The 27095-nt window shown below is 44.6% G+C and overlaps 1 protein-coding gene across 1 annotated transcript in view; it reads right to left on the reverse strand.

Annotated features, from left to right (window-relative positions):
- PTCHD1 (patched domain containing 1) overlaps nucleotides 1-26883 on the reverse strand; it is a 53823-nt gene extending 26940 nt beyond the window's left edge. Inside the window, exon 1 of the mRNA XM_070366034.1 lies at nucleotides 26324-26883. Within this exon, the coding sequence (XP_070222135.1) occupies nucleotides 26324-26674 (351 nt within the window). The 5' untranslated portion in view covers nucleotides 26675-26883. The remainder of the gene's footprint in view (nucleotides 1-26323) is intronic.
- Nucleotides 26884-27095: the final 212 nt, after the last annotated feature.

Consider the following 27095-nt stretch of genomic DNA (forward strand, 5'->3'; position numbering starts at 1 on the left):
GCTATGTGAACAAGATAGATATGGCTTCATCCATGCCTGCCAATGCAGGAGACACAAGAGACATGGGTTCAATCCCTGGGTTGGGAAGATACCTTGGAGAAAGAAATGGCAACCTACTCCAGTATTCTTGCCTGGAGAATCCCCATGGACAGAGGAGCTTGGTGAGCTACAGTCCATGGGGTTAAAAAGAGTCAGACACGACTGAGTGACTAAATAACAACAACAACCTACACGAACCTTGCTGACACCAGATAGATATGGCTTTCCCCTCATAGAACATCCGCCCTATGGGAGATACAGACAAGCAGTGAGGCAATAACAAAATCTGCATGGAGTTCTAGGATGTGGGAAATACTGGATATTAAGGGAAGGGCACCTCTCCCAGGTGGCTCAGTGGTAAAGGACCTGCCATGATCTTCTGGATCACATGCCCTTTGAATCTCCTTCCCCTTTGTCTCACTAGCCTGCATCCCTTCTGGTTGCCCTGTAACTCCCAAATAAACTACCTTTACTTGATTACTTGATTTCCAATACTTTGACCACCTAATGTGAAGATCTGACTCACTGAAAAAGACTCTGATTCTGGGAAAGATTGAAGGCAGGAGGAGAAGGGGATGAAAGAGGATGAGATGGTTAGATAGCATCACCAACTCAATGGACATGAGTTTGAGCAAACTCCAGGAGATAGTGAAGGACAGGGAAGCCTGGCGTGCTACAGTCCATGGGGTCACAAAAAGCTGGACACAACTGAGTGACTGAACAAGAACAACAACAAAAACAACTTGATTTATTTTAAGGTCTGCTTCTGGGGGACCCCAAACCAAGACATCTAATAATGCTCAAAGTGACTTAGCTGGTGGTCAAGTGGTTAAAATTCTACACTTCCAATGTAGGGGGTATGGGTTCGATCCCTGGTTGGGGGGAGGGAGTCCCAGATGCCACATTGCACTGCCAAAAAACAAAACAAAATCCTTCAAGAAGACAGAGCAATCCTAATAATGCTCAAAGCCTTTGGAATTAATGTTTTCTAATATACCAAATTCAGACTTAAATTGAAGAAAGTAGGGAAAACCACTAGACCATTCAGGTATGACCTAAATCAAATCCCTTATGATTATACAGTGGAAGTGAGAAATAGATTTAAGGGGCTAGATCTGATAGATAGAGTGCCTGATGAACTATGGAATGAGGTTCATGACATTGTACAGGAGACAGGGATCAAGACCATCCCCATGGAAAAGAAATGCAAAAAAGCAAAATGGCTGTCTGGGGAGGCCTTACAAATAGCTGTGAAAAGAAGAGAAGTGAAAAGCAAAGGAGAAAAGGAAAGATATAAGCATCTGAATGCAGAGTTCCAAAGAATAGCAAGAAGAGATAAGAAAGCCTTCTTCAGCGATCAATGCAAAGAAATAGAGGAAAACAACAGAATGGGAAAGACTAGAGATCTCTTCAAGAAAATTAGAGATACTAAGGGAACATTTAATGCAAAGATGGACTCGATAAAGGACAGAAATGGTATGGACCTAACAGAAGCAGAAGATATTAAGAAGAGGTGGCAAGAATACACAGAAGAACTGTACAAAAAAATCTTCACGACCCAGATAATCATGATGATATGATCACTGACCTAGAGCCAGACATCCTGGAATGTGAAGTCAAGTGAGCCTTAGAAAGCATCACTACGAACAAAGCTAGTGGAGATGATGGAATTCCAGTTGAGCTCTTTCAAATCCTGAAAGATGATGCTGTGAAAGTGCTGCACTCAATATGCCAGCAAATTTGGAAAACTCAGCAGTGGCCACAGGACTGGAAAAGGTCAGTTTTCATTCCAATCCCCAAGAAAGGCAATGCCAAAGAATGCTCAAACTACCGCACAATTGCACTCATCTCACACGCTAGTAAAGTAATGCTCAAAATTCTTCAAGCCAGGCTTCAGCAATACGTGAACTGTGAACTTCCAGATGTTCAAGCTGGTTTTAGAAAAGGCAGAGGAACCAGAGATCAAATTGCCAACATCTGCTGGATCATGGAAAAAGCAAGAGAGTTCCAGAAAAACATCTATTTCTGCTTTATTGACTGTGCCAAAGCCTTTGACTGTGTGGATCACAATCAACTGTGGAGAATTCTGAAAGAGATGGGAATACCAGACTACCTGACCTGCCTCTTGAGAAACCTATATGCAGGTCAGGAAGCAACAGTTAGAACTGGACATGGAACAACAGACTGGTTCCAAATAGGAAAAGGAGTATGTCAAGGCTGTATATTGTCACCCTGCTTATTTAACTTATATGCAGAGTACATCATGAGAAACGCTGGGCTGGAAGAAGCACAAGCTGGAATCAAGATTGCCGGGAGAAATATCAAAAACCTCAGATATGCAGATGATACCACCCTTATGGCAGAAAGTGAAGAGGAACTAAAAAGCATCTTGATGAAAGTGAAAGAGGAGAGTGAAAAAGTTGGCTTAAAGCTCAACATTGAGAAAACAAAGATCATGGCATCCGGTCCCATCACTTCATGGGAAATAGATGGAGACACAGTGGAAACAGTGTCAGACTTTATTTTTTTGGGCTCCAAAATCACTGCAGATGGTGACTGCAGCCATGAAATTAAAAGATGCTTACTCCTTGGAAGGAAAGTTATGACCAACCTAGATAGCATATTCAAAAGCAGAGACATTACTTTGCCAACAAAGGTCTGTCTAGTCAAGGCTATGGTTTTTCTAAGTGGTCATGTAGGGATGTGAGAGTTGGACTGTGAAGAAGGCTGAGTGCCGAAGAATTGATGCTTTTGAACTGTGGTGTTGGCGAAGACTTTTGAGAGTCCCTTGGACTGCAAAGAGATGCAACCAGTCCATTCTGAAGGAGATCAGCCCTGGGATTTCTTTGGAAGGAATGATGCTAAAGCTGAAACTCCAGTACTTTGGCCACTTCATGGGAAGAGTTGACTCATTGGAAAAGACTCTGCTACTGGGAGGGATTGGGGGCAGGAGGAGAAGGGGACGACAGAGGATGAGATGGCTGGATGGCATCACTGACTCGATGGCCATGAGTCTGAGTGAACTCTGGGAGTTGGTGATGGACAGGGAGGCCTGGCGTGCTGCGATTCATGGGGTCGCAAAGAGTCGGACACGACTGAGCGACTGAACTGAACTGAATATCCTCAAAACACTGCACCATTCTAAAACCACCCAATCCCCAGTTTCTTGTGTATTCAAGAATTGGTTATGTCAGAACTCAACCCTTAGGGAGTAAATTACGATCTTTTGAGCTTCTTTTCATATTGTCTTTTGATGGTGGAAACATTTCTTTGATGTTGGCAACTTGCATGCAGTAGGTATGCAGCAAACATTTCTCAAGGGGCTCTGCTGTGTTCATAAATGTTAATGTCTGGATGCTGCCAACAGCACTTCTCCCTTGTCTGGGGCATAGTCCAGTCTTTTCATTAAGGTTGAGTCCAAGGTATATTGATGACAAGAATGCCCCATAACTCTTCAAGAAAGGACAAGGCCTGCATCCTGCCAGGAATGGAGAGCTATGAGATGACATGCTCTCTCATCTTTCTTCTTGCTGATGATAAAGGAAGCAGGCATTTCTTTATTTGGAAAAAAAAAAAAAAAAAGACCACTCAGAGACACAGTTAACAGCCTCTTTGCATCCTTCTAGAACATCTTAGCAGGTAAGGTCTTGGGCTTCAGTGTTCTCTGTTGACAGCAAGTGCTGGAATATTGCCCAAGTTGGATGAGAGTCCCTATCTTTACATTTCTGGATTTCTGCTCTCACGGAGGTAGGTGTGTGGGAGAGACAGCTGATGTGTTCACTGGATTCCTTCCCAGGCAGTGATGTGCCTGGGGAGGATGTGCTGGTGGAGGCAAATTCTTCATGCATCGGCAACGCTGCCAGGACAGGTGTTGAAAGCCTCCATGATGGCGGCATGTTGGATGTCAGTAAAACTGAGCTGATTGGTCTGCCAAGATTCAGACAGCTTTCCTTCATGTCGGTCCTCACCACTGGGGAACACTCCGCACTGCTGGGAGGGTGGTCACATCTGCCTTAATTAACAGGGTCACTGAATAAAATGTGTATGTGTGTTCACTGTTCATTATTGAGGCATAACCTGTATACAGGGATGGGCACAAATCCTAAGTGGACAGCTCAATGAATTTTATATGTGCCTACCTATATAAACATTGCTTGGATCAAGACACTGAACATCCACAGCACCCAGAAGACCCCCTTGTGCCCCTTCTGGTCAGTACCTGCACAAACCCCCGGAGGAAAGTTATTCTGACTTCTATCAACATTGATTACCTTTGCTTATTCTTGAGTTTCCAATAAATGGAATCAGGCATTATGTACAGCTGACCCCTGAATAACATAGGTTTGAACTGCATGGATCCACATACATTCAGGCTTTTTTTTCCAGGAAATATCAATACATTCTATAGTACTGCATGACCTGTGGTTGGCTGAATCTGTGGATGCAGAACCATGACTTTGGGAGGTCAAACTGTAAAGTTATATATGGATTTTCAATCATGCCGAGGGTCGGTGTCCCTAATCCCTGTGTTGTTCAAAGGTCAACTGTACTCTTTTGTGTCTGCCTTCTTTGACTCAGACCGTGGCCTAAGATTCATCCATATTGTGTTTATAGCTTACAGTTTAATTTTTACTGCAGAGTATTTTATTGCATGAAAAAATGCATTTGTTTCATTCTCTCATTAGTGGACCTTGAGGGTTGTTATCAATACAACTGTAATGGCCATTCTTGTAAAGTCCTTTTGTGGACATCTGCACTCATTTCTCTCAGGTATACACAGTGGCATGTTAGTAGATGTGAAAAAGTAAGTTCTCTAACAAAAATAGCTCTGACTTGTACCATTAGTAAACAACCCCCACCATGGTCAATGTCAGGGGGATGTAGGATGTAGGAAGAGAAGTGCTCAGTTAGCTTTTATGAGCCAGCCTGAGCATACCACTGGGTATAGAGACCCAGGAGTGGAAGTTCAGAATGGGAGAGTAGGCATATATTTAGTTGAAGTCTTCCAAAGTGACTGTACGATTTTACATTCACACCATCAATGTATATAGGTTCCAGTTGCCCTATATCCTCAGTAACACTTGGATTCCCAGTCTTTAAAAGTTGTATCATTCTGGTGGGTATGTGTAGTGGTATCTCACTTTGGTTTAAGGTACATTTCCATGATGTCTGAAGCCAAGCACCTCTGCATATGCTCACTAGCCATGTGGCTATACGCTTTCCCAAAGTGTCCCTTCAAGCTGTTTGTCCCTTTGGTTATTGGGTTGTTGTATCTTTATTGATTTGTAAGAGAATATCTAAGTTCAAGACAAGTGGGGCTAGCTGTAAAGAAAGCCAAAAAGAAGTGCTCCAGGGGCAGCCTGGCATGCTAAATAGAGCCTGACATTGGGGTCATACAGACATGTGTTCATATCCAGCCAAATTGGTGACCACTTGACAATGCTGAGCATATCTCCTTCTTGAGCCTCAGTTTCAACATCATCAAAATGGGCTTACTATCTAGAGTGTTGTTGATTTCTGAATGGGACAATGAAGACAGAGTGCCTGGCAGAGATACACATCACAGGTTCTTAGTGTTGGAACCCCTAAGAGTCCAACACATCTCAATCAGAACGTGAATCTGGCATCTTAACCTGTGAGCTTCTATTCATGAGGCATGTGATGGTTTTAATGCCTAGAAATCCCATGTTCTTCCTGGCTGTCTAGTAGTGTTCCTGTCATGGAGCTACCACCTGTCTCTTGATGTAGGGTTTAATTCTTCGTGAGAAATAGCATTTCTCTTTTTGTGGGAGGCACGATGGCAAGGTTTACTAAACATAATATTCTACAGTGCTTTAATTTGATGTGAGGCGGGAAGCATCTGCAGGGCACTTTTTAGAGCAATACTCTGTTTAGGGGGAGAAGTTGCTGCGGAGCAGGAATAATAAATAAGCAAGTGAGGCTGATTTGGAAAGGGCTGCAGAGTGAGCAAGCAGCCTGGTCGTGGTCCCCAGTCCTCCCTTCTCGGAGGGGTGATGGGCTTAGCTCCTGCCTCACCTCTTCCAAGAAGCCTGCCTTGGAAATGAGATGAGGTCCTCTCTGGTCCCCCTGCGTGTGGACACATGTGTCTTCTTTCTGCTCTTTGAGTTTTATTCTTTGTTGCAGCCCCATGCCCCACACAGTGCAGGCACACAGTACTCAAGACAGAGATGTTCCGGACAAGCCAACACACTGTGTCCAATCGCCTTGGCATCACTAGCATGCATTAAACAGCTTCTATTTGCATGGCCTGAAACCTAGTTAAATATTGAGAAGTGATCAAGCAGAAGAACTACCTAGTTCTCAAATACTCAGCGGGAAAAAAGAAAACAAACAGAAAGGCAAACACACAGCAAGAGGAACCAGAACATGTGGGGAGAGATGATGACTGTTACAATGAGTATATGTACTTTTATGTCTAAAAGAAAAGATGCTGTGACAATTTAAACACAAAACAAAACAGCACTGTAATGCCTTGCCAGCCCAGCTCTCAAGGGAATACCCAGGCAGTTATTAATAAAGGCAGTTCTAGAAAGAATAGGATATTGGAATTAGGAATAAAGAGATTTTAAATTCTCAGTCTATCATTTCCTCTCTCCTTTTTCAAGCTGAAGTGGCTGCATCAGAATCAATATAAAATAGCCTTCAGATCTCAAACTAAGTTTGGGTTCATTTAAAAAATGCATAAACTTAGGCATTACTCTGTTACCTTGTAAATAACATAGTTAGTAGAAAGCTGAGACATAAACACAGTAGTAGCCCTGTAAATGCCACCTTAGTGTTTTCTATCTCACATTAACCATTTAAATAACTGTTATACTCCACAGTGTGCGTCTTATATGTTATGAAGTGCTTCTGCATTATTATAGAATAATAGTGAGCTTTGGATAGTAGTGAGCTTTGTAACTTTTTAAGTTAAAAAAAAGGGGCAGAAATATCTTAATGGGGAAAGTAGAAATGCTAAAACAAAACAAAAAAAGACTGTTTTGAGATGGAAACGTATTCATGGTGTTTTGCACACAAGTTTATGAAGACAGAGAGCTCCCAGTAGGGAGCAAGGGACTCTCAGTGGGGAAACCCCAGATTGTTTATGTGAGGTGGGGACTGGTGGCTTTGGGGGGTCACCCTGAAAAAGATAAACCATTAGCCATTGGCTGCTTCTGACTCAAAGCTCTGAGGGCACAGTGAGTGTCTCTTGAAGCCCGTACCTGGAATCTGGGGTTTATTAGCAGTGAGTGCTGACTGCAGAGGCTTCAATGCACCTGCTGCCCTGTTGGCCCAGGAGATTGGGGGGGAGGAGGAGTGAGTGTTTGGGTGAATTCCAAAAAACAGCCGCACCAACCCCAAACACCAACCCCAAAGGAGAGACTCGTTCAGAAGAAAATGAGAGCGGTATCTGCAAAGATTTGGGAGAAAGGTGGGGAGGGGCATTCCCGAATATGTAGACAGGCCACTAGCAGTCAAGACAAGGACTCTCACCTTGTTCTCAAAGCATTGAGCCTAGCTTCCTGAAGATTTGTTTGTATAAATCCTTCAGAGAATGTTGCTGTTGTCGTTGGTTTTTCTTTTTAACCGAAGTATAATTGATGTACAACACTATGTTAATTTCTGCTGTTGTCATTTTTAAATAAGCCGAAGTTATGTTTGGATGGCAGAAACGACTGAACTAAGGTTTTATTTTCATTTAAAAGCATATGCTTAGATATGCCATGGGAAGACAGCTAGGTTGCAAGGATAATGGCTTTACACATTTTAACTCAAGCGTTTTACAAATTTTACTCAAAACAAACGGGAGAGGACGGACTACCTCCCTAATTTATCCTGGCTGTCTCTCTGCTGCCTCCTCCTCATCCTCTGTTGGTTCCAGCACGACTGGATTGAAAACCTGTGAGGTTTACCCTGCACTTCCCGCCTCCTCAGTCGGAGCCAGCTGCTCTCAGCCCTGCCCATCTGAACCACCTGTGGAGTCCACAAATTCACATGCCTGGGCTCCCCTCACACCTTTCCATCAGCACCCCTTGGCAAAGGCTTGGGTATCTCTATCTGAAAAAGCTTCCCAGGGCGGGTACAACGTAGCCAAGGTTGACAGTCCTAGAGCCATTCATCAAATCCTGCTGATCTTCCCTCCCGGTCTCTCCAGTCCATCCTCGCGTGCTCTATTTCCATTGCTCCTGATTTGGTTCTAGCCCTTATCAGCTATCTGAATGACAGAAACAGGTTCCTAACTCATCTTTTTTGCTTTTAGTCAATCCTCCAAACTGCCACCAGATTTACTTTTCTAGAACACAAATCCCAACCTGTCATCCCTCCGCTTTAAATCCTCTAATGGCTCCGCTCCGAGTGAATGATGGAGCCTGTTTATTTCTTAGATGATAATGGAGAACAGCTGCTTCTTATCCTAGGCAGGCTTTCTCTTAGCTTAAAATGCTTTCTCTTTAACTTTTTATATTAAAGTCATTTAAGACTCACAAGAAGTTGTAGTTACAGTTCAGAGTTCCTATGTATTCATCACTCAGCTTCCCCCTAATGAAAACATCTTACATAACCAGAGTATACGATAAAAGGCATGAAACAGATTTGGTACAAGCCTGTTAACTACAGATGTTTGGATTTCACCAGTTTTTACATATACTCTGTGTGTGTGTGTGTGTGTGTGTGTGTATGTGTGTATAATACTATGCCATTTTATCATGTGAGCTTAATTAAGACAGTGGCAAAAGAATCTCATTTTGTATGTAGCAGTGGTGCTCAAGTCTGGTTGGACATTAGAAATTCCTAGGGGAATTTAAAAAGGACCCATGACTGGCCCTGCTCTATACCATGCTTCAATCCAGCGTTTCTCAGAGTTTAATATGTACACAACTCAGCTGGGGTCTTGTAACAACACAGATTCAGGTCTTGTAGGTTGGGTGGAACCTTGGTGGCGTTGGCAGACCTAACAAAGTCCCAGATGCTGCTGCTGTTGCTGTCAGTATGTAGACCACGTTTCGAGTAGGCCACCCTGTTCTCAGACCAGTGGAATGAGAGTCCCTGGGTGTGAGACCTAGGCATGGTATGTGTGAATTCCTCCAGGATTCTACCATGTAGTCAGTGCTGAAAACCACTGAGATATGTGATGGAATTCTAAGGCCATATCACCCTTGGAGATCACACCATCCCAATCTCTGTTTGAACCATTCAGGTCATTTCAATCTCCTCTGATGAGCCATTCAAATGCCAGACAACTCTTGGAGTTAAGAAATCTTTGCTTTTATATGATTCATATTCTTCTGAAATTTAAATGTACTCAGTGTGAATTCTAACCTACCTGGCGGCTCAAACAGTAAAGAAGCTGCCTGCAATGCAGGAGATGCAGGTTCCATCCCTGGGTCAGGAAGATCCCCTGGAGAAGGGAATGGCTACCCAGTCCAGTATTGTTGCTTGGGAAATCCCATGGACTGAGGAGCCTGGCGGGCTACAGTCCATGGGGTCACAGAGTCTGACATGGCTAAGCGACTAATACCACCAACAGTGTGCGCTCTTTCAACTTGCCTCTCACTTGCACTTTAATTTCTTCTTTATATTGGCCTGCCCAAAAATTTCGTGTGAGTTTTTCCATGAGATGTTACAGAAAAACCTGAACAAACTTTTTCACCAACCCAATACTTTTTGCCCATCTCAAGAAAAAGGGAGGAAGAGATAGTCCCTTTATTTTCATACCCAAATTCCAGACAGACTGCCTCCAGTTTACCACTTGGTCTCTGCATTCCCTTGTCGACTGGCCTCCAAGCCCATAGTTATCATGGCAGAGGCTCACTTTCTTCAGCATTTGACAAGACTTTCAGCTGCTGACCTTGAGTATCTTGCAGAGAAAATCCCAAGCCATCAAATGGAAATTATCCACAACTGGCTGCCACTGTCTCTAAAAATACCCACATCCATCCGTTTCTCTCCTCCTCTCATGTGAAAATCAAGGCCATGACCCTCCCTCTAAGAGCAGTTGCTTACATTGGGTTCTGGCTTTCCTTTCCTTCTTCCTAGTATTGCTCATCTCTTCTTCTCCTGTGTCCTCAAGCTTTTTCTACTAGTTCTTTCCCGTGAGCTTTGAAATGTGCTTATGTCTTTTCCCATATTAAAAAAGCCTCATTGACCCCACTCCCCTTCCAACTCTTGCCATAGCTCTCCTTTAAGAAGCTCTTTACACTTGCTGTCTCTTACTGCACTTGAAAGAGTGATTCATGCTCGCTAACTTCATTTCCTCACCTCCCACTCACTTCTCAAACCACTCCATTCTGGACTCTGTCCCAGCACTCTACCAAAGTCCACGATGACTTCAAAGCAGGTAAATCCAATGACAACTTTTCAGTCCTCATTTTCCTAAACTCTCAGCAGATATACACAGTGAAGTCAATCATGCAGAGTCTAAATAGTATTTTCAACATACTTAAGATGGTTAAGCATTTTGAGGTTTTCATGTGAATCCAGTAGGCCCCATTAAGGCATGGGCTTGGTTTCCTCACTGCTATATCCTTGACTGTGTATCTGGCAGACAAAGGTGCTCAATATGTGTGGTTTGACCAAAACCCTCCCTCTCTCCTATGATGAGTTCCATGGTACAACTGTATCCTTTCCTCCTACCTCTCAACCTGGCTTTCCAGTATCTACCTAACTGAAGATATACTTTGTAAATTTAATATTACTCAAGATTCTATCTCTAGCACTTCTGATCTTGTCACCTTCATAAACTCTTCTTGGGCAGTGAGTTCCATCTCACAGTTTGGCTTGTCATCTTTATGCTGACCAATCCTTAGTTCACATCAATACTTCCCCTCTCTTCCAAACTCCTAATCTGAATTTCCATCTGCCTTCTAAAGATTTGCAAGTACATATTACGGCAATATTTCAACTGGCATATATACAACAGCTGAATCTTTTCCTGCAAATTTTTTCATCTGTTTCCTGTTATGGTTAACATCCTTCTCCTCTTTCTCCTTAGCCAGTTATGAAACTTCTAAGCCGACATTATCCTTTTCCCTTTTTTATACACCCTGATGCTGGGAAAGATTGAGGGCAGGAGGAGAAGGGGGTAACAGAGGATGAGATGGTTGGATGGCATCATTAACTCAATGGACATGAGTTTGAGCAGACTCCAGGAGATAGTGAAGGACAGGGAAGCCTGGCATGCTACAGTCCATGGGGTGCAAAGAGCTGGACACAACTTAGCAACTGAACAACAATACACAGATCCAGTGAATGTCAAATCCTATTGATTCCATCTCCCTATTTTTGGGATGGTATTTTCAGTCTATATTCAGAAGCACATTAGTTCCTTGGGATATTAATAAGGGTCACCAAAAATGCAAAAAGTATCCATGATCAAAACAAATTTCAGAAATGCTGAACTGGGTAGAGTTAAATAGATTTCTTTACAAAGGAACTTTTAAAAGCTTTTGATATGCTAATATGCATTCAATATGGCCATCTGATATAGGCTACTACATGCATTGTCTCCCAGAGTTATTTGGTCACAGAACCCAATTTTTTTTTGCAGTATCACAGAAGATTTTACTAAACACATTTTGGAAAATGATGGTCTAATCTCGCCCCATTTTTCTCCTTCTGCAGTTATTCTACTCAAAGCCTCTTACTTACAAACTTACATTAACTCTCATGGGTGGAGGAGCAGATCGCCCCCTCTCTAACATCTTGCCTCTCCAACTTAACCCCTATACTTCTGTAAGAACTATCCTTATAAAATTTGGGTCATGACTCTCCCCAGAGTATTAGACATCCTGGCCCTTACTTCTGTCACAGTCATCCATATCCTTACTGATTTTCTGCCTGCTTGCTCTGTCAATTACTAACAGAGGAATGTTGAAGTCTCTAGCTATAACAGTGGGTTTGTCTGTTTCTCCTTTTAGTTCTTCCCTCATGTACTTTAATACTGTTTTTTAAGTGTATATGTGTTTAGAATTGTTAATGTCTTCTTGGAGAATTAACCTCTTTATCATTATGTAATGCCCCTCTTTATTCCTGATAATTTTCCTTGTTCTGAAGTCAGCTGTACCTGAAATTAATACAGCTACTCTAGCTTTCTTTTGATTAGTGTTAGCAAGATACATACAAATTTCTCTATCCCTTCATTTTTAACCTGAGTCTTTATATTTAAAGTAGGTTCCTTGTAGACAACACTGAATTGGGTCTTGTTTTCTCTTGATCCACTCTGATAATCACTGCCTTTTAATTGGTATATTTATACCATTCATGTTTAAAATAATTATTGATATGGTTGGATTAATATCTACCATAGTTGTAACTATTCTCTATTTGTTGTATTTGTTCATTATTTTTTCCCCTTTACTTTTTTGCCTTCTCTGGTTTTAATATATGATGAAAATAGAATGATTCTTTTTTGGGCTGTATTGAGTGTACTGATGATAGCCAATCAAAGCCATTCTTCATTTTTGTTACACTTTTGATTTCTAGCATTTCCTTTTGATTCATCTGGAGAGTTTCCATCTCTCTGCTTACAGCATCTATCTGTTCTTGATGCTGTCTCCTTTTTCCATTAAAGTTCATGATATATTGTAGTTAAATTTCTTGTCTGATAATGCTAACATCTGTATTATATCTGAGTATAGTTCTGATGCTTCGTCTCTTCAGACTATATTTTTTTCTCTTTTGCATGTCTTGTAATTTTTTCCCAAAGCTGGACATGTTGTATCAGTCTGTGGGAACTGAGGTAAATAGAGTTATATGGAGTTTTATAGTAAAGACTTATGCTAATCTATGAGGTTGGATGTATTTAATGTTTCTTGTGGCTCTAAGTGCCAGGAGCTTCAAATTTCTCTATTGTTATTCTTTTTGTCTCTTTTCTTAACTCTGTCTTCCCTAAGTACTCCTTCTCAGAGAGAATCTGTGTCTTGCAGCTCTTCACCTGTAACTCACTGTTATTATACTGGAGTCCTGTTGCTGTGGTGGTAGGGTGTTGGGAAGGGAAATGCTTTGTAATCTTTTGAAGAAATCTCGGTCTTTAAGTGGGCCTTGCCCTGGGGCTATGGCCTTCACAGATATTTCTCCAGTGGTATAGTTTTCTTCCCTTGCCTTCTACTCCTTTTCCTGGCTGCAGCATCTATTTCCTTAAATTCCTGACACCTGTGAACTCCCCATCTTCAACTTATCTGAGACAGAAAAGCTATAGGGGCTTCTGTGGGAAGGAGAAACTTAGGATAAAGTTTTAGAATTGTGCTCTGACAAAGTCCTCTTCCCTAGAGTGTAGCCCTTCGTTATGGAGAAGACGGGTGAATTTCAGGAGGATGACTTCTCTTCCACTTCTTGCCAGATCTTTTCCTTGGGTATCTGGTGGGGTTTCTGGAGGGGAAGCTTAAGAAAGTATAAGCTCCCTCATCCCTCAGAGACTGTAACCCACTCTCCTGTTACTCCACCCTAAGGTTCGTGCACTTGGTCAAAATTACCAATTAAGTGTTTCTACCAGTGACATCTGTTCCAGGTAAGCAGATCGTTTCTTTGTATCTATGGACGTGACTGCCTCTGCAGATTTTGGGATGTCAGTTTGCCCCATGACCTCAGTTCTCCGGTGTGCTCAAGAAAAATCATTTATTTTCAGTTTGTCTAGAGTTTTCCTTTTGTAAGGATGGGGATGACAACTTCCAAGCTCTTTACATGTTGAAACTGAAAGCTTCAGCTTACTCTGCTACTAACTGAAATGTTATTTCAAGGCCATCCAACACAAGGAGCCATGCCTTACTTGTCTGTTTCTCTATTTCATGGGGGCAGTCTGGGGTAGTTATTTTTTAATGATTCTTTCGAAGTCTGCTGGACTCCTCTGCTTGTTTGTTAGATTATGTGATGTATCAGTTTTTCATTGGTGAAAAGCAGCACTGTTGAGTAGAACTTCTCTGGTGATGAAAATGTTACCTGTTCTCTCTATTACAGAAACATGGGGCTATTGAGCATTTGAAAAGTGGCTAGTGCAAGTGAGGAAATGAATTTCTCATCTTAGCTAATTTAAATTTAAATCAGATAGCACCACATCGCTAGTGGCTTCTGAATTGGACAGTGTAGGTCTAAGGCTTTAGAAGTGTAGATGATGGATGATCAGATATGCTATTTTAAAATTCTCCTTGGGTAATTCAAAGTAACAACACAGACTAATGTAATATTTCATCATCTGGGAGCATGAGGCCATGTCAACAAAGCTTCTGGTTAGTAAAAGGCAGTCACTGATGGTAAAGGCACTTTTTATAAAAGGAGATGGTAATGTGGAATGTGTCAGCTGAGTGACTAAGGTGGTTAGTCGTCTCCCCTAGGAATCCCCAGGAGCTTGTATTCTTGCCCCAGACAAACACGTGTGCATTCAGTGCAGCTGCCGGGAGATTTGTGTGGCTTTAGGCATGCTGCACTTTACAATTTGTTTACACACATTGTGTCTCCTTCTCTCTTCCAACACCATGATGATGATATTGCCGATCCAGTTTTATGGGTGAGGAAATTAAGACCCCAGGGAGGATAAATGACTTTATCATGGACACTTTGATGGTTCATAGCATCAAACACAGAACTTCAGGGCTCTGAAACAATGCTGATTCCACCGTTCCAAAATCAGTACTCACTAACCTTCGCTCCAGCTCGACTTCACCTCTAACTGCACCTGACATCAGTCAGTAGTCGAAACTGAACAGTAGCTTCCAGGGCCCTCCCCATGGACCCTTCACCTCTGGCAACCACAGAGCTGGGCCCTTGTCTCAGAAACACAGCATGTAGCTCCTATTTGTACCTGCTCTGCCTTCTGGTCTGATGTAAATTATGTTTCTGCAACAGCAAATGGCAGGTGGCCCTGTGTGGGAAGCTTCTGGAAGGAAGGAAGCTTTGGGAATCATACAGTGATGGTAGCAACACCATCCACACTGTATATGTGTGAAGTGGGGGCTCTCTCTCTCCCTCATCTCTGAGCATCTTTTCTTCTACTCAGCCCCTTTCTCCTAAACTCCAGCTCCTGGAGACAGACAGCAGGGACAGGTCCCTCTGTTCAATACGCATGCGTTAAACTGCCAGCTTCAAGGTTCAGGCTTAAACAGTATCCTTTGCATACTAGCTATGACAACATCACCCAGAATTAACGGCTGAACAAATAACTCTTTCACCCTGCTGTATATGTTGTCCAGGTTTCAACTGAGAGAGAAATGGCATTTTTAGGTTTAGTCCTGGCAGCTAATTACTAGGATGCTTTATATCAGTGGTTCTCAAACTGTGGTCCTTGGACCAGCAGGTACAGCATCACCTTGTGAACCTGTTTGAAATGCATGTTCTCAGGCCCCACTCCAGACCCAAAGAATTGGAAACTCTGGGGTGAGATCTGAAATCTGTTTGGACAAGCCCTCCATGGGATGTCCACTCAAGGTGAGGAACCACTGCTTCAGAGTATGGAGGCAGTTAAATGGTACTAGTTAGTCAGGATACACAAAGGCTCTTCTTCAGGTCCACCAATTCACTGATCTAGTCAGCATGGCTCTCAGACCAGCAGCAGCAGCAGAGCTGGGAGTGTGTTCAAAATGCAGGAGCTCAGGCCTATTGTCTCAGACCTATTGAATCAGAATATGAACATTAATAAAATTCCCAGGAAATTTGAAAGCATATTCAAATTTGAGAAGAATTGCTCATCTTCTCTTAACCTGAGGTTAGTTTCATGTGAAGAGTTTAGGTGTAGAGAATCAGGAAGGCTGAGACGTTTTCTTTGGTGGATTCGATTTTGATCCTAAATAATTGTAGATTTCTTTCCTAACCCTTTGAAAAGAAATTGTAGAAAAGGGAAGATGGGGAAATGCACTGACCTAAATGGGCTAAAACCCGTAGTCAGCAAAATTTTCCATTTCACAGTTTCAAAGGGCTTCAGAATTATCACTTTGCCTGGTTCTCCTGGTCTCTGGCCATTCTGACACACTCCTCCCTTTGAAGTGCTTGCAGATCTACTTATGTGAGCAAGATCCCAGGGAAGCACTGTAGTCATGTAAATTAAGTGAGAGGGGAGAGTTACTGACTCTCTCACCTATGTTTCGGGACAATCCCTTTCTAGCATGCGGCCTGTGAAAAATAGTGAAGAGAACCTTGACACAGGACCCCTCAGCCTCCCAGAGGTTTTCATTCCAAAGGTACTTCTGGACAGGAAGTGAATGCTTCCTTTTTGTGCAAAGCCCTGGCAAGCGTGAAGAAGAGGTTCTGAGCCCTGAGAAACCACCTCAATGAGCTGAGATGCAATCTGCCCATCTCCACTGACAGGCTCTGCCCACCAGCGAACTTAGGAGCTGTATGCTCAGCATACGATGAATCCAATCATGTGTAATGACTCAGATGGAGTCGTTAAAGACCAACAAATTGCCAGTGTGAGTATTGAGAATGTAGATTGAGCACCCATTATTGCCTCTTGGATCAAAGGAAAAAAATGCCTATGTGAATTTACTCAACAGGCAATAATGGCTCTGAAAGAGCTGGCATATATGCAGAAATAACAGCCATTTTCAAAGTAAATACAAATGATGGTAACACACTTACAGAAGGAAATGGTTATGCAGTGCCTTCACATACGTTATTGCGCCGCACCCTTCACCTTGAGCGGGTGTGCAGGATGCTGTTACACTCACTGCAGATAGGAACCTGCTTCTCACGGATGTTAGGCTACTTCTGCAAAGTCACAATCTTTAGGAGAAATGGGATTTGAGCTTGGCTTTCCAGCTCCAGTGCTCTGTTCACAACAGCCAGATCTGAGCCCTGCTCCTCAATGTTGTGCTCCACTGACCAGCAGCATCATCAGAGAGCTTGTCAGAAATGCTGAACTGCAGCTCCTACCCCAGGCTGAATCAGAATCTGTATTTTCACGAGATGCCCAGGTGCTGTGTGGGCATAAAGCATCTAAGAGCAGCCAGTCTTTACTCAATATGACTACTTGCCTACATGCTGTACCACAACTAGAATAAAAACAGGAGACAACAATGCAGAACCCAAAAGTTAAGGTACTGAGCATCTGAAAAAAATTTTTGAGCATTTATGCTAGCTGTTTAGTAGAGATGCATTTTTTATTGAGACAGTTATAAGAAACTGACAAAGCCATGGTATTTAACAAATTTGTGGAGCCCATGGAAGAATGGGCAAAGGAATCTCGAATGCTGAGAAATGAACAGTTCTAGTGAGATGGTTGGATAGTATCACTGACTCAATGGATGTGAATGTGAGCAAACTCCGGGAGATAGTGAAGGACAGGGAAGCCTGGTGTGCTGCAGTCCATGGTGTCGCAGAGTCAGACGTGCCTTAGCAACTGAACAACAAGTGTGTCTGTTAAACTCACCAGAGATACACTGATTTTGTACCAGCATCATTTTTTAAGTTTATCTCTAAGAACAAGTCTTTCTCTTACCCTGGGCTCCCTCTTGAAAAATGAAAGGCTGAATGACATCACAACAGTGATCTCTTGAACTCTGATGCTAATAGCTGTGAAAACCACTTGTCCTTGATTTAAAAAAAAATGTGTTTCATGTTTACATTTCAGTATGGGTTTGGCCAGTGGTTTTTGAGACTTCACTTTATGCAAGTAAGGATGTGTGTAGTGGACAGCTGACTTTGAGGGTGTTTGTTGGGAACTGCAGAGTGCTCTGCTCTCCCCAATGGGAATGGACCCCTGGAGACCAAGGTCAAGTTTACACCTTGCCAAACTACTTGAAGCAAAAGAGGTGTTCAGGGTTTGGGCTTGGTTTTTCTTTATATGAGTTTCTCCTCATATAAAGTAAGTGTCAGCAGATCCTGAGGCAGAATGTATGCTTATTGCTTATCATCAAGTTTGAAACCAAAATTTATCAAGGATGAGAAATAAAAGACAGATCTGAAAAAATCACATGGCCATGCTATCTGGCAAAATTATATTTGAGCAAAATAAATGAATAGGGAAGGCATATCACATTCTATATCCTTTGAGCCGTCAAGCAGCAACAATTTATTAAGCACCTGCTGCACACTCCATGTTATACTGGTTTCTAGGAGAGATTTGGGTGTATAAGACATGGTGCTACCCTTGAAGAGCTTTATGATGTTGCTTAAGAGAAAGTATCACATGACATTACAGCAAATTATATGAAAGAAAGTGAAAGTCACTCAGTCATGTCTGGCTCTTTGTGACCCCATGGACTATACAGTCCATGGAATTCTCCAGGCCAGAATACTGGAGTGGGTAGCCTTTCCCTTGTCTAGGGGATCTTCCCAACCCAGGGATCGAACCCAGGTCTCCCACACTGCAGGCAGATTCTTTACCAGGTGAGCCACAAGGGAAGCCCAAGAATACTGGAATGGGTAGCCTGTCCCTTCTCCAGGGGATCTTCTTGACCTAGGAATTGAACCAGGGTCTCCTGCATTGCAGACAGATTCTTTACCAACTGAGTTATCAGGGAAACAAATTATATAATACTATCTAATTAAGCATTAAAGAATGTGGATATAACTGAAAGACAGATGGATTTAAGGGAGGGAGGGAGCCCTGAATTTGGGAAGGCCTCATAAAGTAGGCATGTAAGTCTGACCTCATGATAAGGAGTGAATGCATTTCTAGGGGAGAGAACAAGGTAGGTACATGTGTGAAGAAGGGGACTGTGGGAGGGAAAGAGGGGCTGGACACCGGCCACTCAAGTGTGGGGGCCTGCCTTATAAAACCACACATCCAGGTAGTGTCCAGGTCCAGCCTGGAATCCTCTTTACCACCATCCAGTGGCAAAACTGAAAACGGCAGTTACCTATCAAAATTCAGGAATAAGTGAACAGCTATGCTAGATGATTCTTGCCCAGAAGCGAGGAACACCCCTTAGCAATGCAGGCCCTACACTCCTGGCTGTCTGTCTCTAGATGGGTGGAGATGCTCTCGGAGTCCCACCCACATTCTCTCCTCTCACTCACCTCTACAGGTCAAGGCCACTCACCGGGAACGCCCGCAGCTCTTTGCCTGTGCCTTGGTTAAAGCGTCTGCCTGCAATGTGGGAGATCTGGGTTCGACCCCTGGGTCAGGAAGATCCCCTGGGGAAGGAAATGGCAACCCACTCCAGTATTCTTGCCTGGAGAATCCCATGGACAGAGGAGCCTGGTGGGCTACAGCCCACAGGGTCACAAAGAGTCAGACATGACTGAGCGACTTCACTTTCACTTTCTTTTCACTTTCATAAAAGAGCAACCACAAAAACAATTCTGATTACAGGGACACATGTGGCATCTGGGATCGCTAGAGACTATTTCATGTCCCAGATCAACTAATGGTGGCTGGAGACGTGGCTGGGGATGGGGGGGGTGTGGGCAGTGGTGAACAGCCGGGTCCTTTACCCATAGCTGGGATAAGTTGTACAGAAGTTATCCAGCATCTCCCAGAGTTCCCCAGTGAGGCTGGGCACCAGGTGCTCACAGTGGATGCTTGTTTGAGAACACTCCCTTGGACTGGCTTCCCGCTACTCTCTACTTCATGTCCTCACTTCTTTGCCAATGTTTTGGGATATCACATCCCAAGGCAGCACTCCAGTCCTCACCTTGACCATATCTGAAGCCCACAGGGTAAACCTAAAGTAGAAGACCTAACAAAGAGGCTCATTCAAAATACCCAAAACAATATTCTCAGGAGGACTTCTTAGAGAGCACGAAGATAAAAATAGCTTCCCTGTTCCCTCACTGCCTTCTTTTGTTCAAAATATGACTTCTGGAGTCGAAGGTATGACATATTATTCAGGGCTTCCCATATGAAATAACAACTGGTGTTGATTTCTTTTTTTTTTTTTTTTTGTCTTTTAAAGGTTAGAGATTACTCACCTCCCCTGCTGGTCATTAAATCAGTCTGGCAGGATTCCTCGGAAGTTCTGTGGCCTTCCGGGCATGTGGCGGCAGCACAGGCAGGGCTGCAGACAGGCCTGCTTGCTGTGATGTGCTAGCAAGCAGGTGACTTCAAAGGTCTGCTTCAAGCCTATCTCAGGTATCACTTGGGGCTCACACTGAGCCCCAAAGTCAGGTACCAGATGGCGTATACCACAGAGTCACAGCTGATTAGATCCCCGAGCTCGTGTGCCAGGGATGCTGCAACCTCTCAGGCAGGAAGCAAATAACTTCTGTTAGCTTTCTTCTCCTTCTCTTAGTTATTATCACAGGAAGTCACCGGCTAAATGCTCAGCTGCTATAGTAGGGTTGTAAGTCTGGTGAATCCTGAGAGGTTCAGTCTTTGTGTTCGTTAAAAAAAAAAAAAAAAGCCTCCTTCTCTAACTCTAATGTGGCATCTGTCAAGATACTCTGAGCCATTAAAAAGGTGGGCTTCCTCTCACATGACAGCTTTATATTTAAATTCCAGTTTAAATTAGCAGTTTACCCAAAGTTTGGCCCCAGTGCTTATCTACACAGGAGAGTAAAAGATGGCACCTCAAATCTAAATGAGACAAACAGCGTGGGCACTGGAGGATGCTATTCACACACATGACATGTGCTTAGAAATCAGACAACCCTAGAATGACACTGAACTTGGATTTTTCGGATGCACCTTCTATGAAATGCAAAGAGAATGAAACGAGATCTCACCCTCCCCTTACTTTGCTCCTGGTGCAGCCGACACACACACACACCACTCTTTCAGGCCTGGCCTCAGTCTTCTCTAAGAGTACCTGCCACTTGGGTCACTCATTGAAGGGACTTGGGCTACCCAAAGCATCATAGTACCTGTCACCAGACAAAGCACCCCGAGATTCTAAGAGCACATTCCAGTGTCAATGGAGATGACCTTTAAGGTGCCTTCCAAACCCAAGGGTCTTCCATCTCTGTCCTCTGGATACAAGCCCTTCCTTTGTCACTTAATGTTCAGCAAAGCAAAGCAGCTAGGCCAGGCAATAAAGTGCCGCCTTCTGCCTCCTCGGCAGGTCACTGCTCACAGTGGGAGCTTATGTACCATCAGGAGAAGCCGGGCCTAGTGGGTGACGGCCAGGACTGGGGGCCAGGCCTGCCAGTAATAGACACTCTGACCAGTCTCAAGGCCAGCTTTACCATTCAGGCAGTTAGACTGTGTTCAGTTTCCTGGGTTCCTCTGGAGTGGAATTTGGACCATAAAGGACAGAGCTGTACGATGGCAAGAGAGCTGTCTCTTGGGGAATGTTAACGCTGGCAAATCTGGTCTTTGCCTCACCACCCATACGAGCATGTCCTCAGAGGTTGTACTATTTGTCCCCAGTCAAACTTCTATAAAATTTTTGGATGTGAACGTCTCTTTGGCATTTTTTCATTTTACATAATCAATGCAGATGAAAAAATCCTGACAGAACAAAAGAAATATACAAATGAACCCTTTCAGGCAGGACTTGGGACCAAATCATTCTTTGCTGTGGGAAGTGGTGGGGGGCTATTCTGCACTCAGAGGATGTTTAACAGCATCCATGACCTCCACCCACTAAACACCAGGAGCAAGTCACCCCTAGATGTGAGCTAAAATGTCTCCAACCATTGCTAAATGTCCCCTGCAGGGCACAGTCCCCCCTGGTTCAGAACCACTGCCTTAGAGATGATTTAACAGCATTAACTTCTGAAATTGTTCCAGTCAGGGAGATTTGGAATACAGTATAGAAGGTTTGGAATACAGTAGAGGAACTTCTTTATGTAAATATTATAAGTAAATATTTTAGGCTTTGAGAGACATGGGCTATCTCTGTCTCATATTATTCTTTGTTTTTGTTACAATTTTTTAAAAATGTAAAAATGCCTAAGCTCAAAAAAAGGCTGGCATTTGCCGATCCTTAGACTGGAGAGAAAGAAATGATGGCGCTTCCTGTAATGATTGAAAGTGCTGAGACAGTATTTGGAAAAACTGAGATCTTGATCCAGCTACCAGGTCTCTGTGACCCTGAGCTAGCAGTTGTGCTGCCCTTCATGGAGAGCTTGAGTTAAAGAGTTCCAAGTTAAATTCTATTAATCTCCTTTCACAACTTTTTTCTCCTTAGTATATTTAAACATAAAAAGTTTACATAACATAGACACTCGATATTTGAACAAAATGAGATTCCCCGGTAACAGAAAGAATGTCTGCAGAGTGAGTACGTGACCTCCCCTTGGTTTGGAGTCAAACAGCCTATGAGGTTCTTCTGAAGAAGAGGACAAGATGTGAAGGAGATGCCCCTACCCAATCTCAAAATTGAGATGGTTTTTGATATGACTACACAGGTGATCTTGGAAAAAGAGAAAGGAAGGATGGTATCTAGGAAGAAGAAAAGCCTTAGAAGCTGCCTATAAAGTTGTAAACATAAAAATGTCATTTTGAAAATACCTTTCAGAGTAGTTCTGGTGGCGTTTTCTTTGCCCATCACGTAAACATCTGAGCAGATGGGGGCAGATCCCTTAGACAGTTACTGAAGGTCTGTCATGTGCTGGGGACTGTGTTAGTGAGCACTGGGGTTCAATCCACCCTGACCTGGCCTGTGGACAGCACTCAAACAGGAAATCGCTGTTCAATCATCCAGAGATTTTTCCCCTAAAATATTCTCTTTGTATATTGCTAATGATAAACGTATTACTTTGGGCACGTGGACTTTGTATTAGTGGATTTCCATTGACACGGGGCAGTGTCAGTCAAGAGAATGTCCTTATGATTCTACTGTTGCTGTTAGATGGGGATGAGATTTTGATCAAATATATTTGGATACCAGAAATGTACATTTTAAATCACTCAAGGAGTTTAGTATATGATAGTGAGAAAAGCAGTGGGCTGGGAGTCAAAACCCTGGGTCACAGTCCTGGTTCTGTCCTTAGTTTTTTATTTTTTCTATAGTATGTCAGTTAATTTCTAAGGAGCAGTTTTCTCAACTGTATAATGGAACCACACCATTTTTTCTGCCTGCCTACCCTTTGGTGTTTGCTGTATTTAAATGTATTACAGGTTTATAACTAAGCTGTTATAAAGGTGATATCATTATTAGAAGGAGTAAGCTGAACTGGTTCTTTACACAGATGATCCTGGAAGAAATCAAGTACTGTCGTAGTCACAGCCAGATCAGTTATCAACTAGGTCTTGCTCACACTTCACTTTAGGTGATCAGAAAGAAGCATGTCCATATAAGCCTGTGAGGCACTACTCTGAAATTTTCTCTGAGATGAACATCCTGGATTTTCTGTTAAGATATAATAATGAGCTAAATTTAATCTTCTAGCAAAAATGAAGACTTTTGAAGATCAACATGTATTTAAAAGGGTTCAAAAATTAATGGCTGGCCTCTTACCAGCATTATCAGGCCCCACCTACTTTCACCCCAAATTACATCTTTGCTTTGTAGCCTTCAGAGGAAACCATTGCTAGGGAGAATCCCTCTTCTTGTAGTTTGTGATCAGATTCTACACTGCAGAGGTCAGTGGTCAGTGTATGGCAGTCATGTCACTTGCACGAATTTGAGAAAGCTCCTCCAAGGCAGATGAGCTGAGTTTGCAAATGTGGATTATTTTTTTTTTTTCTGTGATACTCCCAATTATATTGGGTTGGCCAAAAAGTTCATTTGGGTTTTCTTGTAGTAGCATGCTGAAAACCCAGATGAACTTTTGGGCCAGCCCAATATTTTAAAAAACATCAAACGGGTGTTCACTGTTTGTCATCATCCCTTCCTCAGTCTGTTTTGGATCAGAAAGTAGCTGGACTAATATTCCAAGCAGGCTCGCCTTCATTGCATAGGTACACGCCCAGAGCCTGAGGAGGAGTACGTGACATAACCCTGGGAGCTACTTCTTCAGTTTTGTCATGGGGCCTGGGAAAGCCTCAAAGCCTGGTTCTGCTTTGTCCACTTTACTTCCCCTGTGGTGTGATAAAACAGGCAGGGGCCAGCTGGTGGTGTGTACAATGTTAAGTGTCAGGTCTCCTTGATGGCAGCAACAAAGTATCAGAGAAACACCAGAAAGGGTAGAAAATGGTGACTCTCACTCCTAACACCTTTTGTAAAGGACTAATCTTTCATGTCTCTCATAGAAAAAGAGAGGAAGAAAGTCAGTGCTTGTTCCTACACTTTACATTACCATGACTACCAAGGGTCCATTTTTCTGGCCCCCGGCTCCACACCTACCACATAGAGAGGTTGGATATAAGAAGAAAACAATGGATATATAAAATTGAAGGCAATTCCCTCAGTTGCCCGAGTCTGGGTTTTCATAAGCTCTGTGAATTCACTTTCACCAGAGAGCCATCAGCTAGAAATGAGTTCTCACCACTAGTCTACTTGGATTGATCTTCCCCAGAAACCTACAGCATGAAAAAACACCCCATTTCTTAAAACAATTCACTCACAAGACCGCAGTCCTTTAAAGTTGCCCTTTAGGTATGAAGCAAAGCCAGCCTCCCTGTCTCTCCACTCCCAACTTTCTCGTCTAATACGGTTTTCTGTCCTGAACAGATCAAAATCAAATCCGAGAGAAACAATCCAGTTGAAAAGAGATCTAATGTGCCTGTTGATGTCTCATTAACCTTGAGAGTGAACGTAACTGGTGACTGCCCATCACAGTTGCGTGACGGATTGTTAGGGGAAATAAAGAGCCAGTGGAACCATCACCTCAAAAAATAAAAACGAAGAGAAACATCATTTAAATAGATCATATATCAAAAAATGGAGCAGTTTTCTAACTGTCAGGACTGGCTAAAGTATAGTTTCCTTAAGCCTATGGTGAAATTATTACATATTTTCTGGGAAAAGCATTTGTAGCAGTATTTATGTGTGTGTCAAAATACATTAACTGAAGCATGGCGGGGGGGGGGGACACTTTGATGTTGGGAGTGTAATCATCAGAAAAGCAAACAACTCAGGATTGATGTTACTAAGGTTCTGTGATGAGTGTGTGTGATGATGTGTGTGTCGTTAAAAATATCACAAGCCACCCAATGTGGGAAGGTCCTAATTCCCTTGAGTCTCTACTCAGATTCCCCTCACTACTAATTACTGATTGATGTCAACAAAAGACGGTGGAAAACTATAGAGGAAAAAGAGCTTGTCTCTAGGGGGTTACCTGCAGAGGGAAAGAGAAGAAAGGAAAGAGTTCCCTGGGCTCACTGGCTGACTCCTGGTGGGAGAAGTAGATTAGAAATCTACCCAGCCTCCAATCCTAGATCTGGACCCACACAAGACCAGCACCTTCCACCCCTCCACCCCAGGGCTCCAGCTGGACTGGTTCCTGTGTGCCCTCCCCAGAGGAGGACCTTCAGTAAACAAGACCCAGAATCCCCACCAGGACTGGGATGGAACATTCTAACCTATCTTGGCTTTTCTTTCCTAAGGTCTTCACTTTTCCATCTCTAGTCCTCACTCTTCTGCTTTTCTTGGGAACTTCCTGAAAGTTATCACCACTGACCTCACTTTTTACACCAAATTCTCACCTAGGGCTGTGGCACAACCTGTTTCTTCCAGTGTCACCCTTTAAGCAGCTGCTCGGCTTACTCTGCTCTTGTCATGGCCACGCAGCCCTGGCTTCTGTCCTTACTCTTTTGCTCTGACCCTCACCCTCACCCCCAAACGCACCCACATACAAGTGAACCAGTGAACCACCTACCCCCTTTCCCAGAGAACTTTTTGCATCTTGAAGGAGGGGAGCTACTGTGAAATATGAACCGACTGCGAATTACAAACATCATTTCCCACTCGGGAAAACAGATGGCCACCTCGCCCGGGGAAGAGGGGAAGAGGGCAGCCCCTGCTTTCTGGGAACACACTTCTTCTTTACCATCCCGCTTCACATTCCTCGGCCCACTCACAGCCCCTCGGAGCAGCCTTTTCCAAGACACTCCACTCCCCGACTGGAGCAAGGAAGAAGAAACGAGGACAGGGGAGCAGGCTCTCTGAATCCGCCCCCCGCCCCCCTCCCAGAGAGTATTTTGTTTTCAAGTAGCAGGACTTTCTAGAATGTCTTCTCTAGTTGGGCTCCTTCTGGCCCAGTTACCCCACAGCCTCCCCGCCCCCAGGACCACTGCATCCAAAACAAGCGCACCGATCACAGCACGGTGGCCGCCGCCGCCCCAACTGTTGCAGCGACTGCTGGGGTGGCGGCGACGGCGGCCAGGGCCGGGCCGGGCCCGGACACTACCCGTCCGGGAGGCTGGGAGGCTCCGGGCGGCCTTCGAGGGGCGCGAGGTGCAGCAGAGCCCCTGCGGCAGTCGCCTGGGATGGGAGAGGCGGCGCTCTCAGCCCGGACCCCTGCGCACAGCCAGCCCCACCGCGGCAGCGGCGCCGGCAGAGGCTGCCCGCGCCCGCCCCCCTCTCACCTTTAAGATCAGGTCGGTGTGATGCTGGTCCAGCATGTTGGCTTTCTGGAAGGAGGTGACGATGACCCGGCCGTAGCGCCCAGGGGTCTGCAGGTCCGAGTACAGCCGGTGCTTGGAGCGGTTGACTGGGAAGAGGCTGTTGACGAGGTTGCGCTCGATCTTGGCGAGGCTGTGCTGGGGCGCCAGCAGGTGCTCCACGCTCTCCTCGACCTGGTAGCGGCTGAAGCTGGCGCCGAGCAGGATGGAGATGAGCACCGGCGCCGAGGCGAAGAAGACAGGGTGACTGGCAATGAAGTGGCCGAGCCGGGAGAAACACGTCCTCAAGCCCCTGTGTAGAACCTGCCGCAGCATCCTAGAGCAGAGCGGGCGCGGGAGGAGGGCGAGGCGCACGCTCGGCGCGGGCTCGGGCGGCGGCGGCGGCGGCGGCGGCGGTGGTGGCGCCCGCGGCGGCGACGGCGGCGGCGGCGGCGGCGGCGGAGGCGAGACCCGGTGCTCTCCCGGAGCCGCGGCACCACCATCGGGGAGTCCCGCGCCGCGCCTCGGGAGGGTCCCCTCGGGCCGGAGACACGCCCTCCTGCCCGCGGCCGCGCCCGCCCGGAGAGCCCCCCAGCTTGGCGGCCTCCGCGCCGCCCCCACCCCGCCCTACCCCGTGCGCCCTCCCCACCCCCCGCCGCCTCCCCGCCCGAGGGGCTCCGCGCGGCGGGGCAGCGTCCCGGCTCAGCGCGGGAGGGGCCCGGGGCGGCCCCCGCGGCGCGTCATGACCCCACTCACC

The sequence above is a fragment of the Bos mutus genome, chromosome X (genome assembly GCF_027580195.1).
Source record: "Bos mutus isolate GX-2022 chromosome X, NWIPB_WYAK_1.1, whole genome shotgun sequence".
Taxonomy (NCBI): domain Eukaryota; kingdom Metazoa; phylum Chordata; class Mammalia; order Artiodactyla; family Bovidae; genus Bos; species Bos mutus.